General features: G+C 39.8%; 1 protein-coding gene across 1 annotated transcript in view; it reads left to right on the top strand.

The window, feature by feature from the left end:
* The window catches only part of USH2A (usherin), a 526,768-nt gene that overhangs the window by 146,848 nt on the left and 360,366 nt on the right, over positions 1-19,554 (top strand). The window contains exons 16-19 of the mRNA XM_036235436.1: positions 441-935; positions 1,977-2,246; positions 3,890-4,059; positions 7,419-7,563. Of these exons, the coding sequence (XP_036091329.1) occupies positions 441-935; positions 1,977-2,246; positions 3,890-4,059; positions 7,419-7,563 (1,080 nt within the window). The remainder of the gene's footprint in view (positions 1-440; positions 936-1,976; positions 2,247-3,889; positions 4,060-7,418; positions 7,564-19,554) is intronic.

The following is a 19,554-nucleotide window of genomic DNA, read 5'->3' as shown; positions in this document are numbered from 1 at the left end:
CGGGAAGGGTTCCAGTCAAGTTGTTGGCCAAGTGACAGATGTGACCTGTGGCGGTACTTTGCCGATGCTTGGGCCAGTGCATTAGTGTTTAACGAGCAAACAGTTTACATAGAAAAAAACAGTCATTTCTATATCAGGAAATAAAAAAAAAAAACCTTTCTTTTACATCTTCTATAAAAAGGACAGTATTATATAAAGAACAAAACAAGAGCTTAAACAACTTCTAAGCATTCTTCATTATAAAAGACACTTTTCTTCCATTAAACTGCACAATAAAAGTAACCAGTGTCTGCTTTATCTCAGCTTTTGACATATTTACTGTGCTCTAATTTAGAAGAGTGGATTGGCACAGTTCAAGTAGTTAAGTCATATAAGAAAACGGAAATGAGTCCTTAACAATCGGCGGAATGTAAATATTCTCTTTTTCCTTTTAATTTCAGCTATGCAACACTTCTTAGACACCACCCTGTCGCCGTACACCTCATACTCCTATTACATTGAGACCAACAACGTGCATGGGTCAACAAGGAGTGCAGCTGTCACCTACAGGACAAAACCAGGCGTCCCGGAGGGAAACCTGAACTTAAGTTTTATCATTCCTATTGGCTCAGACTCTGTGACGCTGACCTGGGCTGCACCTTCAAATCGTTCTGGCCCGATAGAGAAATATATCGTGTCCTGTGCTGCTTCAGATGACGTCCAGCCATGTGTTCCCTACGAATGTCAAGAAACCTTTGCGACCGTGTGGAATCTGGTTCCGTTCACCACGTACCAGTTTTCCGTGGAGGCGTGTACTAGTGGGGGCTGTTTACGCAGCTCACCCATCACAGTGACCACAGCCCAGGCACCTCCCCGGAGGCTGGGTGCCCCCCAGGTGTGGACCATCAGCTCCACAGAACTGCACGTAGAATGGTCTCCGCCAACAGAACCAAACGGTAGGACTTCAAGGCCTACATTTCCTCTTCTTGGGCAAAACGCAAATTAGAATCGAGGCCCTTGGAATTGTGCGATAAGGGTCTGGTGATTGTCTTCATTTTCATAACTGCGGGATGTAATAACTGAGAAACAATTTCTAAAGATATAAGATCCTATTTGTCCTGGTTAGTAGAACAAGTGTATTTCTTTAATAACAAATTCCATTCATTTAAATTGCCCCTTAAAAGGCTAATATTATCTTTGCTCTTAATGACATCTGCCACAACACAAATTATGTTTCTAATTTGAAACTCACTTATGAAATGCATTATATTTGACTGTGTCACGAGTTAGGGTGCCCATAAGCAGTAAATTTTCTCTTTTAGGCAAGAAAAGGATATAAAATAATACAAAAAATATGTATATAGGCTAGTGGACTCCATTAAGTTAATTTTTGTGTTTATACAATTGAACCCTGTTATATAGGCCAGATACACGTTCATAGATATTTAGTAACTTAATATTATGTACATATTATGGCAAAACCTTTTTTCTTAGACTATGTAAGTTTGCTAAAACTGAGTAGAAATTAACTATAATATACTAATACGTATGTGATAATGTTATACATTACATGATTATGTTAAACAGATAATCAAATTAAAATTTCCAAATTCAAAAATATACAAATTGGAGATATGATAAGAAAATTTCCATAAAAAAGTAGCTATTCTTAGTAGAAATTATGACCATTTTTTCCTGAAAAGGAATTGAATGTAAATGTTATAAATTGTAGTTATTTTGTGTTTGTACACTTTCCTTTCGGTTTGTTTTTCCCACGAATACACTGTTTAGTAGTATTTTATACATTCATCGACCACCAGTCTGTTGTTTTTTTATTAGTACCTATTATCTAGATTGCTAAGGAATTGCAATCTAGGTAATCTGGTGAGAAAAGAATGAAAAGCCAGCCCATTTCAACTGACTTAACCCTAGCCCACTCCCAAAATAGTGTGCATGTGTCTGATGAGTCATCTTGGTTTACTGTTATACTTTCCTAGGAATAATTATAAGATATGAAGTGTATATGAAACGATCACGGTCCGACGGAGAACCCTCGACAGCAGAAAGCCGGGTATTCGAGAGCAGTGGCTGGCTCAGTCCTCACCCGCCTGCAGAATCAGCCAGTGAAAACGCACCGCCACCTCCTCAGACAGCCACTGCCATCACTGGCTTGGAGCCGTACGCCACGTATGAGTTCAGAGTCTTGGCTGTGAACATGGCCGGCAGCGTGTCCTCTGCCTGGACCACAGGGAGAACGGGAGAATCAGGTGAAGATCCATGCTTTGAACTCTGATTTTAAAACTCCCGAATGAAAATGTCGCCCCAAATTAGTGTCAACACCCCTAAAGTGCATTCGAAAGGCAAGAATTATAAACTTACGTAAGCCAACGAGAAATTTAATGCATCGGTTGATTGTATAGATAACCCAAGGTCATACAGTACTTTCAGTAAGTTCAAAAGGGAAAAACAATAAATGCTTCAGCTATTACTGTGAGGGGGAAAATGACTTAAATATAGTCTTTAGGGAATGTTTGCCGAAATGGCAGTTGGTCTCCGGCCCTAAAGTCCTGTGGCCATGGTCCCCTCTTGTCTTAAATTCAGCACAATCCACATTCAAAGTGATGTCTGTCTTCACAAACCTGATTTTGTTTTTTGTTTCTCGTTCCAAAACACATAGTTTAGCTTCTAGATCGTACCTAATGGCACAATCCCGGATGTCAAAATCTAGCATTCACAAGTGTGCTTATAAGCAGTTGGCAATATGGAAGGAAGGTGAAAAGTTTTAATTTCCTTAACTTATCTTTACTAAGGCAAATGAGATATTGTTGATTCTCCACCTTACTCTTTGCATGAACAACACTTCAAATTCCATGGGTTTTAACATGCATGTGTATATATATACTTACACACATACACACACACACTTTTAGTAATGCTTTGAATTCATGGCTATCCGAAGAAACCCAGGTCCTGGTTAAACTAAGACCTGTTAGGACAGCGGAGGTTAAGGATAGCTGTAGGTCGATGCCCAAGGGAATCGTTTCATGAATAAAATGTGCATTGTGCTTGAGCATCCCTCGATGACGAGCAGCCATCTTGGGCAAATAATAGTGCCGCGATAGCACGAGTGATGAGCCATGGCATCCTGGAAGGAGAACATCAAGGTCAGAAGTGGAAAGTAATGGGCGATACTGAGTCCTGGACCCTCATAATCTTACGGGTCACTGGGTAATGGCAGTATGAAGATGCCCTCTGATGATACACCTTCTGTCAGCACATTTAAATCCATGTGAAGATCTCAGGGGTAGCAGAGGAAGATTGTCTCTGTGTGTGTACACCCTGCACATTTCAATTAAGATTTATTGAAAACGTGAAAAATTTCTTTGGGGTTATTTAGACGATTTTAGACTTGCCTCTTTCTGAAGAGTCATATTCTCCCAGCTGTATCAGTTTGGCTCGGTGAAATACTCCTTTACATAAGAAATGTGATATGTCACTATGCATCATTCTGAACTTTGTGGACTGAAACATATTCTGTTTTGTTATTTCTCGTTTTAAATACTTCATTAGACTTATGGGTTCCCCACCCAGTTATCTACTAGTCATCATTATGAAATCAGGCAAATTCCTAGATGATTTTTACTTTGTAAATAAAAAAAATATATATATCCTTGCTGGTGATATGAAGTTGGAGAAAATACTTGCAGGTGACATTTTTAAAAAAATGGATAACTTTTATACACAGCAGATAACTTTTATACCCAGCAGTATATCATTTGGTTTTGGAGAGTCAGAACATTACGTAAGGAACGGGCTGGTGCAGAAGCTAGGATAAACGCGCGGATTCCGTTTGAAAAGGCCGGGGGCGTGGCCTTCCTCGTTTGGCCGTCACTGTCGTTGTCCTTCGCAGAGCCCGTGCTCATGAGCCCTCCTGCCGTGTCGTCGCTCTCGCCGTATTCCCTCAACGTGTCCTGGGAGAAGCCAGCGGATGACGTAACGAGAGGAGAAGTGGTGGGGTATGACCTCCGCGTGATTTCCGAACGGTGCCCCCCACGATTTATTCCGGTGGTGCTTTCACAGGTATTGCTAGGTTCAACGAATGTCCTTGCAGAATTGCATTATGTCCCCATTGTGATATTTTCCAAGTTTGCAGAATTTAGTGACGGACTTCTCCCCTATGCACTCTTTACATGGGGCATTTATTTCCTCGAATAATGTTGTATGTACAAGGCCCTATATACTTACGCCACTTATTTTTTTTTCCTAATGTAACTGTATATTAAAACAAAGTTAGTGTAATTTCATTTCATAAAATCTACTTTCCCACTTAACGCACATTCTCGAAAATCTTGCAAGCAGCTGACATTTGGCAACTATGTACTATTATATTATCTGGACATACAACGATGCATTTAAGCAATCCACAATCAAGTGATCTCTATGTCGTATCAGTTCTTTTGGAAATATAAATAACGTTGATAAGAACACCTTACATGTACGTTTTGTATATTTCTATTTCCTTAGAAAAAAATCTGAGGAATGGAATTTATTACAGCTTATAGAAAAGCTTCTGAACACATTCAAGGTTTGGGGTAGACCTCTGGGGTCTGGAGCAAGGGCGTTACCACACAATGAGAACTACACAGCATTTGCTGGACAGCTCCTGGCACACTGCTGGGCTCGGTCAAAGTAGAGAGTCTGACTAAAAAAGTATGTCCGGTGGCCTTGCAGCCAGAGCTAGTCCTCGTGATCTGGGTTAGTTGGACACACCACGTTGCCTTATAGTAATTCCTATTCCAGCTAGCAGGAACGAGAGTGATAATCACTGCTCACAGTCACTGAGCTTTACCGTGTGCATGGGCTAATTCATTTGATAGATAAACACATACAAACAATCTTGGAGGATGAGAGGCTCTCGTCAGCCTATAGTTATGACCGTGGCCATTGTACTCCATTAGCCCATTTTATCAACATGGGGGTGGGGGGTGGGGCCTGTGACAGAGACTGGCTGATGTCAGATGGACAACTCATTCTCCATACTTGGCTATTTAACCCTCTCCTGAGTGAGGCGCTTTCCGGCGGAGGTTAACGTGACAAGTTCTTCACACATGACGCCCTCCTCCATGAGGCTATCCGTGTTCTTCTCCCTCAGACTTCTTGGCTCCTCATCTTCCAGTCTTTTTCTTTTATGTCCGTGACCGATACAGCCGAGTCACTGCCACATAGTCCAGGTGTGTTCGACCTTGAGACGAAATGGGTGACCGGGTACACTGCCCGAAGCTCTGGACAGAGAGAGGATATCTTCTTACTGCTGGTTTTTAGGGCCATCCCTTGATGGGGGCTTGCAACCACGTACTAACACAACCCATCTATTTGAACCAAACTGTTTTTCTGCTCTTTTAAGGGACGTCATTCTTTAGCGGACGTCCAGGGCGTCATCAGTCTGAGCCGAGATTGCGCCACCAGTGTAAGAATGGTGGACGCCGTGGACATCAGGATGACCTGCTTGCAGAACATCCCATGCCTTGTGGCTCTGCTCATGTCCATCACCAGACCTCCACTTCCATTTTATGATGCGTCTCTGTTGGGCCCACCTGACCTTAAGACGTGGTGTGTCTGACTAACGCAGATCACAAGGACTAGCTCTGACTGCAAAGCCACCTGACAAACTTTTTTAGTCAGACTCTCTGCTTTTACTGAGCCCAGCAGCGTGCCAGGAGCTGTCCAGCAAATGCCATGTAGTTCTCATTGTGTGGTAACGCCCTTGCTCCAGACCCCAGAGGTCTACCCTGTGATTTCCTCACTGGAGACTTGCCATTTGTGTCCCACAACATCTCTTCCCACTGTAGTCACCTCTGGCACCGTAGGGTCCCCTAGGCTCATGTCCCAGCTTGCTGGTCTGCCTTGGTCCTCCCCCAAGTGCTTTTGTGGATTGTGGCATTCCACGTTCCTCACGGATTTGGCCCAGGTGTGGGATATTGGGATATGCTCACCTTAGAACGTAAGACAGGAAATAAGAAACACCGTAATGTGTCTTATCCTAAAAGCAAGTTCATGTTCTAAAAAGCTACATTAAATCCCACCAGGGTTCTAAATGAGATGGATTTTATAGCAATATTAACTGTTTTACTTGTTTTGACATTTTATTTTTCTTCGAAGATTTTAAGTTGCATGGCACAAAAGAGGAAAGTTTATATCCTAAATACCTTAATAACCATTTATATTTAGAGAGATAAAGGTTTAATAATTCAGTGTTTGATGTTTTTACTGATTTCCAAATGTAATTGCAGTGGAATCATACCGTGGTTTGAAATTATTCCTAGAGTTTTAGAAGCTTTGAAATCACCTTTATTTCTGAAAGATGTTATGTAAACGATATAATTTATATTCTAACCACACTGCTTTCTAGAACTACTCACTTGGGTTATGAAATTTTAAAGTCAATACCCAGGCAAACATTCCAAATGAATTGTACTCCTAAAGAGAAAATATCTAGAAAATTACTCCAAATGTTGCTAACTTTTACAGTTTTTATACTTATGGAATTTAATTTTATGAAACATTATTTCATATGTATGTATATCAACATTCTTTAGAAGAAATAATTTTGTACTTACTCATGCTTGGCGCCATACTCTTCATTTTAATGACCTTTTATTTCTAAATATAATTTTCAGTGGTATTTACAGACAAAGCAAATTTACGTGGTTGCTTTGATCAATTCTAGTCATAATGGTGGGACTAACTCTCAATGTCGACTATTTCAGTACTTGTTTAAGGACTATTGAGTTCCTCTCAATCTCCTTTGCTCAAATCTGCTATTTTCATCTGAAATTGTATGATAAAGATAATATTAAAAAAAAAAAGCTACCTGTTTGATCTAATCTGTATATGATTATTTTCACAGGAAAGATAACTGAGAGTTGACCTCGTGTGTATGCTAAGTAATAGGTTTACTTTTTGCTCTTCTGTTATTATTATTTTTTTTCTTTTTTAATGATGGGATTGATTTAGCATAGCGGCATCTTTCTGTGACTACCTCTATCAAATAGCATGTGAGCACCACTGCACTAGGTTAGCTTGGCCAAGCCCCATGGTTTTATCTGGACTTTTTCATAATAACAATGATATTATCACCATCCTTTATCTCTACCACTGGTGACAATAACCATACCACCATGCTGCTTTATGAGGCAATAACTTGGTTTCCTCATTTATCCACTCAGGAACTGGATTATCACCTCATGAAACAGTGTGATTGTGCAATTATCAGTTAAACCCTAGCTTGTTGAGACTCTCCAGAAAAGAATTCCTTTCCTTGATAGAGATTGACTGTAATTCCCTCTGTCTAAATGCGTGCAACTTCGACTGCCAAGATGATATTTTTTTTACACTAATCACCTATTACCTGACTTTTTTTCTTTTTTTTTGCCTTGAAGGTGTTATACACTGCTGAATCCCAGCAACTGTCCTACGTTGTCAGAGGACTAAAACCTTATTCGATATACGACTTCACTATTTCTCTCTGCAATTCGGTTGACTGTGTAACCAGCGCCCCGGGAGCAGGGCAGACGCTGGCAGCGGGTAAGCAAGTTTCAATGCACATGAACTATATATATCGTGTGTTTGCACACAGACTCCTACGAAGCTCACCGGCTTCTCCAGTGGGGACCTGATATTTATCTTCTGTGCTTTCCCCTGCTCCCTCGGTAACTGCGCTTGCTACTTACCTTGACATTTTAACTCAGGAAAATGAACTGAAGTTACACCGGCAGTCCTGAGTCACAGCCGTGTCATAATATTAAATAGTAGATGCAGAGTAACCGTAGGACTCAGACACTATCCTAGATCCTCGTGGTGCCCCCACCATTGTTGGACGTGTCCAGGAGCCCTCTCTGAGGGCTCAGAGTATTTCTTCTCTAAGTCTCGACCTTTTTTGTAGGGTTGGGTCTACTCACTCTTAGTCTATGTGGCTAAAAGCATATCCCCAGGAATTACTTGTTTGCCCTGGTATTATACTTTGCCTTTAGACAGTAGTGTATATGTTAATTTATTTATTATTAAGAAGAAGTTCTCTCAAGTTTTTAAAATTTAAAAGATGTCACGTATAATTGTAGTAGAATGTGGTAGGTTCGACACGGGCAGGATTGTGTGTATTATTATCTAGATTATTCAATGACTTGGCGTTGAGTGTGTTTCCAAAACAGTTTTTCTATCAGCAGTCCAACAAGGCTGGGTTCCCTGGTGCTGTTTGAAGAAATATAGATTCGATGGGGATATAAGATTGCCAGACAAGTGACAGATAGTGCGCAAACATATTGAGCTACAAAAATGTTCCCCAGACCTCCATAGCTGTCTCCAGGCCTAAGTCTACAGCATCTTGTTTTGTTCTGCTTTGTTTTCTTTCTGGAAAAACTTGTCTGACTCAAGGGATCCCATCCAAGATTTTTTTTTTCCCCCTTCAAATTTTCAATTGATGAGAACAACTCCAAAATTCCAAGGAATTACGTTTTGTTATCTCTATGACTGAACTCTCCGTGTTTTTATATATTTAACCTATATGTATTTCAGATCTTTGCATACACGTAGGGAGTGCCTAGCTTGTTCAAAACACCATTCTCCTAAAAGACTGGATATTCATTTACTTTGTATACTATACCCCTTGAGGGTTACCGGATATGGATAACGGAGGAAGACTGTATCCTTTAGGAAAAATAATAAAATTCAGGATTAGAGAATAAAAATTAAAAGAGGAATCAGTCTCCCGGGCTGGAGAAAGCGAAACAGAAACAACATGAGCTAAAGCCCGGCCCGAGGTGTAGTGGAGGAGACGGGTACCCCAACCTTGTGATTTCAGCAGATCTGAAATCATCGCTTCTTGGGGCTGCAAAACACTTGAGTCATCTAGTCCGGCCAACTTTGCAACCTTCCTCCCAGGCATTTGCGCAACCTCTCTGATCCCCTCCCAGCTCTGAGGCAAATCCATACCATGTTTAGAGACCTCTTTCAACTGAAGGGCGACATGCCAGTCTCTAGAGACTGGACAAACTCTGGGGCCAGAAAGAGTAAAATGAGAAACATGTGGGAAGCAGAGCCCGCCACGCTCAGCGCACCAGCATTAACATCCACGCTGCACCCTCAGTGGTCACAGCGCCGGTGCCCATGGCTGGGAAGGCAGCGCACCCCGGGGCTCCCCGCAGCCCTCGATACAGGGCCTGGTGAGGGGCTGCAGGCCACTTCCGCCCACCGGAAGTTATGGGACTGAAACCGGCCTAAGCGCCCTGACTCCTCTCTCTGCCTCTTTATCCTTAGAAAAGAATTTGGAAACTTCTTGTGTCCTCTAAAAGCTATGAGATGTGCAAGTTAGTTGACTTTTTACATTAAGAGCTTATTCATATATTTTTTTTGGGAAAAAAAAAAATAAGCCAGAATGCCAGGACTTGAATTTGGGCTCCACCATCTACAAGCTGTGTGACCTTGAGTGAATTATGTTACTTCTGTGCCTTCGTTTCCCAATTTATAAATAAGGATAACCTATTTTATGGGGTGCTTGTGAAGATTAAAAAAAGTCAATGCATGCTCATTTCTTAAAGCGGTGCCAACACGGAGCAAATCCTCAATAAACATTATTTTTATCAGTCACAGTGTAAATGTTATAGAATTTCTAATGCTATCAAAATCAGTAAACTCATTTTACAACTTTGGGCCCGTAAGATTATTACAACATAAATGTGACAATAGAGAATCCTAAAACTAAGCACCATGCCGCAAAACTGAACTGTAGGAGGATACGTCTAAAAGCATTTTTCAGTTCTGTAAGGAGCATGTTGTTCAGGATTACGATAACGCATTTCAAAATTTTGCTCAAAAACTCCAAATTTTAAATTTGTCTACAGTATAGAGTTACTAATGCACCATAACCATATCCTTACCATATTTTATCGTGAATGCTTAATTTGGTAAACATCTATTAAGGGCTTACTGCTTAAAACACTATGGAGGATTCAAAGGTAACCCATTCCAAGATACCTTCATGATGTCTGCATCAAGGTGTTCACATATAACCGACAGAATTAATGCCATGGCAGCCTCTAAGAAAGGATCAAAGAGAACTATGAGGACCTAGACTATTGGATGGGTACCTGTGATTTGAGAGACAGAGTGTTAGTCACTGTCTTACAGGCTGGTGCTGTCCCAGGTGCTGATGTGATGAAAGCTAGGGGTTTATGAAGATTTCTCTGGCAGTAGAATACAGAATAGATTAAAAGAAACTGTTTTATAAATAGAGTCCGGTAGAATTTTCTAAATGTCCATGCGTAAGTAAGTCAGATAAACAGAAGTGAAGATTGAAAGAAGGGAACGGAGCGGGATCAGGGAAGAAAAATCCACAGGTTAAGAAGAGAGAAGAATTGAAAATGACAGCAAAGATTGTAGATCATGCCGATGCCATTAAATATAATGAGAAAGATGACGGAAGAACATATGGGAGAAATAAACCCGTAAGTTTAAGTTTGATCGTTTGATAGAAACGCATCCATGGTAAATATAACCAGCCAGCGGCAGAAAGTGCGAATCTGGAGTTTAAGAATGATGCAGATTTTGCAATCATCTGCATATGGATCGGAGCGAAAACGATGGATGATAATGAATTAGGGAAGGCCGAGAAAATACCAAATAAAAGTTTGCATCTCAACGAATGCGAAATTTTGGGAGAATAGAGGAGTAAATGGAACAGAGAAATGGTCAGAGTGTGGGAAGGAATCTGGAGAGAACAGTATCAGAAAAGTCAAGGGAGGAGAGAATTCTCGAAGGAGAACGTTCTCTAGAGCACCATATGCTGTAGGGAAAGCGAGGGAAATGTGAGCCACAAGGAATGTGGGGTCATGGGTGACTTGCCAGTGACCCCGGTTAGTGTGGTCGGAGCGGACACTGGGACGCAAAGGACCGAGCAATGGCAGACGAAGCGATGGTCAATTTAAAACGCGTGATTCTTTGCCAACATTTCCCTTCTATTGAACTTCCATTCAAAAATGAACGTCCGTTCCCCTGTAAAATCCTTTCTTTTGTTGAAAGAAAAATTATTTTAGTGTTATTCTGGGAAAACGTTTATTTCTTAATCTCTCAGTATATTTGTCAAAACTCTGACTCTTCATCTCCCGAGCAGAGTAAAATCACTTGCGGGACAAAAGTATAGAAAAAGTCATTTTCGCTTGCTGTCTGATTTACTATAAAAGATACCATACCAGGGGTATTCAGATCAGTGAGGATAAACTTATTTGTTTTTATTGGACTATAAGGAAAACCCCAGCAATTACAGATCCAGTATCGTCCTTGCCTCCTTATTTTCAGTAGATAAGGTTTTTATCCAAATGTTTTCAAAGATTAAACATCTGGAAGCAGCTCATAGGTGTTAAGTCGTACAGAAAAGAGTGAGAAGGCCGATCCTTTTGAATGGTCAACAGGTCTGAAGCCAGAAAGGAGTAAACGTTGACTTGCAGCTTCACGTTTCTTCCTGCTCTGTTTCTTTTAGTAATACAATTGCAATTTGGAAGGTATGTATGACTGCGACACATTCTAATGTATTCGTGGGAAATTTAACTCATACGTCTAAATGCAGTTCGTGAGTTCATTGTTGGAGACCAAAAGCAGCCAACAACCATTCGCAAAATGAGAAAGAGGACCCAAAAATGACACCTTTCTGAAGGACTGAATCATGAAAATGTATTTCTTCCTTAAATCTCAGAGAAATTGAAAAAAAAAGAAAAAAGATTGATCTGACCCTTTCATTAAAAAGCTTGAGAGTTATAATTTGCCCTCTTTTGTTTTAAGTGTTTTCCCATTCGATGGGTGCTAGACTTGGTGCATCTCGTCAAGAATATCACATTGTTCTTCCTTTAGTTTGGTGAGAATTTGAGGGAGGTGGTCGTTTTCCCAGCAATGGCTGCATCTGCCCCCGTTCCGGAATCTCCGAGCAATGTCATCGGTGACTTTGGAGTTGCTTCTCCATAAATGAGGGTGATGAGCTGATGGGCTGGACCTTCCTAGAGCTTGTTTGTACCTTTCTTCGAGATTACCCTTCTAATCTAGGAAAGTTGTGTGCGTTTCCGTCCTTTGCGAATTAAGTACAATTTAAACCTATCTTGAGAGAAATTCCTTTGGGCCATCCATTCCCGGAGGGACTATGTGATATTCCCTTTGCCTGTCATAAATTGACCTCTGCACCGTGAGCTTAGAAGTGCCCATCTTCCATTAAGCAAGTAATTAGTGGTGCATTAAGCTTTCCTGAATCCAAAGTAAAATGTATAGGCCGTTTGAGGCCGGGCTGAAAACATACGTTGTTTTGCATGCAGGTACATGAGTCTCTTCATTGTGAAAAGGGCCCAGAGTGATTAAACAAGCACTCTTAATATGTTAATTCATAATTTTAATTACAACAATCTTGTATATATAGTCATTAGTGAATACCAATATAAATATTTTTCTATCTTTTTATTCATAATGCATAAACCAATCACCCAGTTACTTCTCTGAGGTTGCCTCTTTTTGTTTCATAATACAATCTTTGTTCTTAGTTATGAATGCATTCTGTTCGTTCCTGTCTTGAATAATCCCTCATTAAGCTAGTCACTTTCTGCTCCATGCTAAAAAGAAAAAATTATCATGCAAATGTGGCACGCCATATTAAAAAGCGCATTACCAAACACTTTTGTTGCTGTCCTTCAATTAGTTTCCCTTCTTTGAATTTAATTCCATTTGTTGTTAAACTACTGACTTGATGTATGGGCTCATGAATCTGCGGCCGCTGCCAGGAAACCAGGGGGGAAAATCAAAGGCTCTTGGAAGAGCTGCAGAGGCGAGCTGAAATGAATTTGCTTCACCTTTGACAAGAATGCTCAGCAGCACAGGAATCCTCTGATGATTCAACTTGGCTAATTATCCGATTCTTTATTTCAAGAAGAAAGGCGCTGTTTTACAATTAGAGAAGTGCAAAGCAATCTGAGGAATTCGGGAATGACAGACGAGTTGGGGAACTTCTGAGAGGAACAACAGTATCCGTGCAAACCTGTCTCGCCCGGCGTTCTCAGGCAGCAGTTCTGGTACCCAGCGTTGGGGGCATCCTGAGTGCGTGGCAGGGTTCTCGTTTGTTTGTTTGTTTGTTTGTTTTGCTCCTTCAATTATTGTACACTTTCAACCCACATGTCAAATTTCCATGGCTCTTCAGCAATGTTTAAGTTGCGTTTCTCTTGATTAAAAGCTTTTGGTTCAAAGCTATACTTTTTAATCGCCTAATGATATAAGTCGGTTCTTAGGAAAAAACCGCACATTTAGGAGTTCATTTGCAATATAACTGAAAAATTCATTGCATGGCAGTAAAACAATTTACTGTTAATTACAAGGAGAAGAATTTGCTGTAGCATGCTCACAGATTGCCATGAATCATGCAGCACTCCTAGAGATTTATAACAGATGTGTAAGTGGGAAGAATTAGCAGGGTTTAATAACAGAGACACAAATCATGCAGACTTCAAGGAGCTTTAATTGATATACTAGAATGTGACGGGCATGAATCACTCAGCCATTCAACAGCACTGTAACATATGGTCAGCTCAATATGCCGCATCTTAAATCGGTTGGTGAGTCGTTGGTTGTCCCATATGGTGGAAGCAATATATTTTTCACGATTAAAAAAAAATACATCCATTTTTAAAGAAATATGATTGCAAAGCATGTTTGTTATTGAACAGTTGCCTGAATGCCAAACTTTTTTTTATGATTTTTTTTTTTTTAATATGGCAGCTTCCCAAAATAAATAGGACTATTACTTATGAAGCCAGGTCACTGGAGGCACCATGAGAACCCGATGGGTGCTTGTTGGCACACTCTATCCGCAGCAAAGCCTACAGAAGAGCACCTGATGACAGCTGGGATTGTCAGGGAGATCTTCCCAACTGGGGCAGAGCAAATAAGATGAAAGGAATGATGTCACTTTCGTAGGAGTTCTGGTATGCCAGGATTTGCAAAGACAATAAAATGAGTTGAAAGGGAGACCCTTATTTAGCAAGGTAGGAACCTAAGAACGTGATTGTGATAATACTGTGATCCATCCCCCCACCACCACCACCACCAATGTAACAGTCAGACGTTACATTTAATACCAACTTTTCCATTAAACGTTCAGTCTTTCAGGAGCGTGAAAGAAATCCTGGCCCCCATCACAGAGATGGTAGCACCAATTCCGTGTCGTTCTTGAATTATTCTAGTGCATAAAAACAGGTATCCTGATGCAAACCGGTAACTGGTACCATGCAAATATCGTTTTATTGAAACCGGGATCAGGCAGCTTTCTGCAAAGCTTTTCCAGCATTTGTAAATCTGACAGACTTGAAAAAGGAATATTGCAGCCTTAGAACTGTGGCTGCCAGAATTTAATGTCAACAATTAAAATTTATTTTGATCCTTACCTACTGTTTATTACTGTTTGTATACACAACAGACCTTACTAATACAGAGATGCACTATTAGATGGAATTACCATCTGTTCACAGTGAAATGCTGGCATCTGTCTTAGATGCTAAAACTAAAATGATATTATTTCTAACAAAACAAAATTAACTGCTTTTACTCACCAACTTTAATTTTGAAAGTGTGAATTCACCGAAGATAAAGGCTTATTGATAAGGTATGTAATGACCTCTGTCATGAGGTCTATATGTAGCTAGGTGACCTGGTGGTGCTCTACTTGGCCTTTTTTGGCACACGGAAATGGCATGTAGAAATCATACTTTTAAAACCCATTTTATCTTGTGTGCTAATTATGGGAAGTCATGAAAACAACACGATTAAACTACATAAAAAATGAATCAGAATGACTAGAGTATACAAAATATTTTGATAGGTCTGCCCTAAATAAGTGTAAGGAAATGAATTAAATAGATAAAAATTCATCTAAATAAAGTCGCCATTAGTGTCTCACAGTGACACCTTTAGGAAAATATAAACTATCTTCTCTGAGAGACTATTTTTAATTTTCTCCTAGACTGATATATACAGTGCATATTCAGCACCCCCTCCTTTTTTAAGCCTAAGCATCCTATCAAAAGGGTCTTAGCTTTTAGAAGTTAAGAGAACTTGGAGCATCGAAGGCCACGGTAGATTCCATACCGACGTGTCAGTGATGCTACTTTCTGCGGAGCCAGACCTCAGTTCTACATATCACAAAATAATAAATTGTGTCACACCAACGTTTAATGCATGTACACAGTGCATTAATTGTAACCGTAGTACATTTATTTGTGCTAGAAGAGACTTGAAAATGATTAAAAAATCAATATTTTGCTGTCAGAGAAGCAAGTGTTACGATGCATTTGAGTAGTTAATTGCATAAGCCCCATAAAAGCTTCGGGTTTGGGTAGCAAGATGCCATAATTACAGTCTAAGCAACTACCTTTTATCAATGGCGGAATTCAGGGGACGGTGCTTGCTCTCATCACTGATGCTCCATGTGCAGTTCAGAAATCACGGATTCTCTTCTCTCTCCGAACGTAGGGTCCTACTTGTGAGCACATCATGGTTGATCAGCAGAATGACGGCCGGTTGAGGCAGTGTTTATTCACCGAGGAGGTGATGTCCCTTGCATTCCCTGAAAGCAGTGCTTTCTGGCTTTTTGGTATGTCATAGAACATATAGGAAAATTATAATATTCATATGCCATACTGAGGTCAAGAAGCATGGTGGCTCAGAGTGGAAGGGGGTAAACCCAGCCAGCTTCCGGGAGGACTGAAGGTGTCCATGTGCCCGGCAACCCTTCTGCTTTACTAATTGAGAAGCAGCACCTGAGGATGTTCAGTCATGAACTCTGAAACTAGAAGAGGCACCACACATAACGAGGTCTGCCACGCTCTTCCACAAATGAAGGCCTGAAGAACAGAGAGGCCAAATAATGGTTAAGCCAAGAGCCATCCTAGAATCTAAATCTTCTTTCTAAATCAGCTCCACGATATGTACTCTCTCTGGAAGGAGACAAGAAACAAAGAAGATAGTGAAAGAGAGTTTGTTCCTTTTTCTTCCAGTTAGAGAAGAGTCGGCAAAGCAGGACTGAGTGATCTCTGAGGGCCTGGCGGGGAGAACCCTTTCCTCTTCTGGTCAGCGATGGCAAAGCACTTGAAGTGGGTCATTTGGCAAATGGACATTCATGGCTTCATGACCCGGGTTTCTGGTCTGAGTCCTGGCCTCGCAGTGTTCGGCAGATTGCATTTTCTGTGGCGGTTGCACATTTCTGAGAAAAAGTCAAAATCATTTTCTATTGACAAGGCGCCCGAGGATGTCTTTATTTAGTGTGCACCCACGCACTTCCGGGACATGGAAAAGCTGTTCGTTCTTGGGTCCCTGTCATCATAACAGACAGTTGACAGTGTTTTAAGATATTGATACAGCCATGCAGCCTTCATAGACAACAAACTCTTCCTTGAAAATAAATAAAGAGGTTTGATTTTGAAGACTTGTCATCAACGAGAGCTTCTGCTCATTTAGCGTTCAGTCCTTATTCTGCGGTGCTCAAACTCCACACTACATAAATTTTGCGAGTGTAAATTTATGCATAATGATATGCTATTAATCAGATTATAAAGTAATATGCTGCATAAAGAATATATATTATCACGCATTTTATAAAAGCTTTCTTATAAATAGAAAAGCCAGACTAGAAATCGGATTACAGAGCTATCGTAAAAAAGTACAAGAACATTGTAATTTTATTCCAAGTGAAAACAGACGTTGTATATTATTATTTGAAATGATGGATATCGAAGATCTATTTTATACTCACATTTATGAGAGGATTTTCTAACTAAATACAGAGAGATTTTGAATGAGGATGAACTATATTTTTTTATCACATGTAATTTGAAAAATGTGTTATTGGCTGGTAATAATAGTGCCTTGTACTGATATAGAAATTTGTTTTGTAAAACCTAAAGGAGTTAGGAGCATTTTTTCAAAAGCAGTTATTGTCAAAGTATTCCCTGAAATTGTATACTAATGCTATAGATGAGAAAACTGGGGCAAATATAAATTTTAAGTGATTTTTAAAAAATTCATGTAGAATTAGAAATTAGAAAGTGAAATATAATCTTTCAAAGTCTGCAGAGTTCATCCCATTATTCTATGTTGTCTCGTAATTTACTGTTTTGCGATGTGCAAATTTATATCTAGAATTCCTTTACTTTGATAATCTGACAAATAAGCTTTTATTTCCCCTCTCAGTGATTTTCTGTTTGTGCGCGCGGGTTTAATAGTTCAGGAGTATCTATATTCCTTCTGATCATTGCACGTGCATGTGTGTGCGTGTGCGTGTGCGTAACCGGTCTAGTTTAATTGATTGAAAATCCCCCCTTAGGTTTTAAGGGGACTCTGAGGATAATGACTCAGTAGGATGCTCACCTTTCAAATGGACTGGGCTGTCTCATACCAGCTGGAAGGTTGTTTGGTTTTTTTTTAAGCAAGAAAATAAAAAAAAATATGTACTCTAGTTCAACTCATTCTCTGTAGTCGACTTCCTAAGAATAGTCTAATTGCTTGGTGGGAGAATTCCCCTGTGAATCTAGAAGTGCTCCTAGTGCTTCTTATTAGAGTTTAAATAGTCAGCATTAATTTTAGTAGATTCTCAGTGCTAGTGTGCCCTTATCGATTATAATCATTTTGCAAAATTAAAAACAAAAAAAACAAAAAAACAAACAAAAAAAAAACAAGCACACATTCTTGCTTTCAGGAGATATTTTAAAAAAAATACCTATTCGGTTGCTAGAATTTCTTTTGTTTTGCTTTATTTGACCCTGAATTTATATTCCTGATTAAGAAATGATTGTGGATTATGCTCTTAATGGGGAAAGGATTCTGAATACTATAGTAACTCTAAAGCTTCGTCATTATCTGTGTTTAGCTGTGTGGTTGGGATAAAGTAAAGAGAAATCAAATGTCAAACAAATCGAACCTTGAGGAAGAGGCTGCTTTTAAACAACAATTAAACTCTAGTTATTACACATATGATACTTATTCATAATTTCTCTAAATATCTAGAGAAATCATTTTTAGTTGAATATTTAGTTGAAATCCTATCATCAACACACCCAATATTTATAATTTGTGATTCTCTAGATCTTTGCTCTTTAACATGGAAGCATATTAAGTAGTAGTCATATATATAGCTATTTAAATTTAAAATACACTTATTTCAAATTAACTTTAAAACTCTGTTGCTGAACAGTCATATGTGACTAAGTACCACATTTGACAGTTGGATCTAAAACATTTCCATCATTAGAGAAAATTCTATTAGCTATCATAAGGAATAGGTGATATTTTTCAAACTAAAAAGTTCAAGTCCTTTTGTCCTAGAACAGTAGCAAATTTTAAGGGGAATGCAAATATATATATATATATATATATATATATATATATAGAGAGAGAGAGAGAGAGAGAGAGAGAGAGAGAGAGAGAGAGAACTCAAAACTCTTCTCTTCGAAGTAGCAAATTTTAGAAAATATATTATGTCTTCCATTGGTCTTCCATTGCTTCCCTAGGCTGAGGACGCAAAAATCTTTGACCACCCTCCTTCCTACTTAAGCTTGTAGCCAGTGATGGCCAGCGGACATTTTAATACAAAGAGGGAGCTCCAAACTGAAGAGAAGCTTAGTGGGAGAAGACATTTCTGGATGGCCTCACTTTTCATTTTGTTCTGGATCGTTTTGAAGAGGGGTCAGAGCTGGTAGGACGAAATCTTAAAGAACCCATCATTTAGCTAATTTTTGGCAAGGGCTCCTAAGAGATATCATGCATATAATTTAGAGATTCCTACGTATGTAAAAATAACAATATCACATCGTTTGCGGTGGCAGGAGACTAAAGGAATTGTTACTGATCTTGGTGCATGATGAACTTTCTGCTCGGCGCCCTCTCTTCTTTGATGAGTGCAAGTAGAATCACAAGGAATAGTTTCTCTTTAGAAAGCTGGCCAAGCTTCTAGAAAGCAACAAATAGTTATTGTTCTTAGCTGTTTTAAGGTGAATTTCTAATCATGGCTTAAAGATATCAATTTTTATATTCACATTATTCTAATGTGTTTATTGGGAATGGCTAAGACTTTGTGTCTGTGAAAAGGCTGTGATTTAAATGTGATTGTGACATTTGTTACTTTCTTCACTTTCACTTCTCAAATAGTTGACACACAGGGAGCTTGAATCTCAGCCTGTGAACTCAACTGTTTAAGAAAAAAAAAAACCCCAAAGCTTCATTTCCACGACCTCAGTTCCTCTGATCGCCTTTCCAGTAGGTTGTAGGGAAAATCTCAGCTCTAGTCACTCCTGGGAATTGCCCAGGAGCCTCCAAAAAATGCCAGGGTCCCAGGACCTGTGAGCATCGGGGCCATTCAGCCCCATCCACTTCTTCTCAGACCCCACATCCCCTCTGGTCACCCCATCCGGCCCACTTCAATCATTCCCTCGTCGTTCTTGTCCTCTATGACTTGCAGCCCCGAATAAATGGCACTTTAAAGCAAAGGACACTGTGCTTTGTCACTGG

This window comes from Rousettus aegyptiacus, unplaced genomic scaffold, assembly GCF_014176215.1.
Source record: "Rousettus aegyptiacus isolate mRouAeg1 unplaced genomic scaffold, mRouAeg1.p scaffold_m13_p_18, whole genome shotgun sequence".
NCBI classification, from domain to species: domain Eukaryota; kingdom Metazoa; phylum Chordata; class Mammalia; order Chiroptera; family Pteropodidae; genus Rousettus; species Rousettus aegyptiacus.
This window is presented reverse-complemented; position numbering and strand designations above follow the sequence as displayed.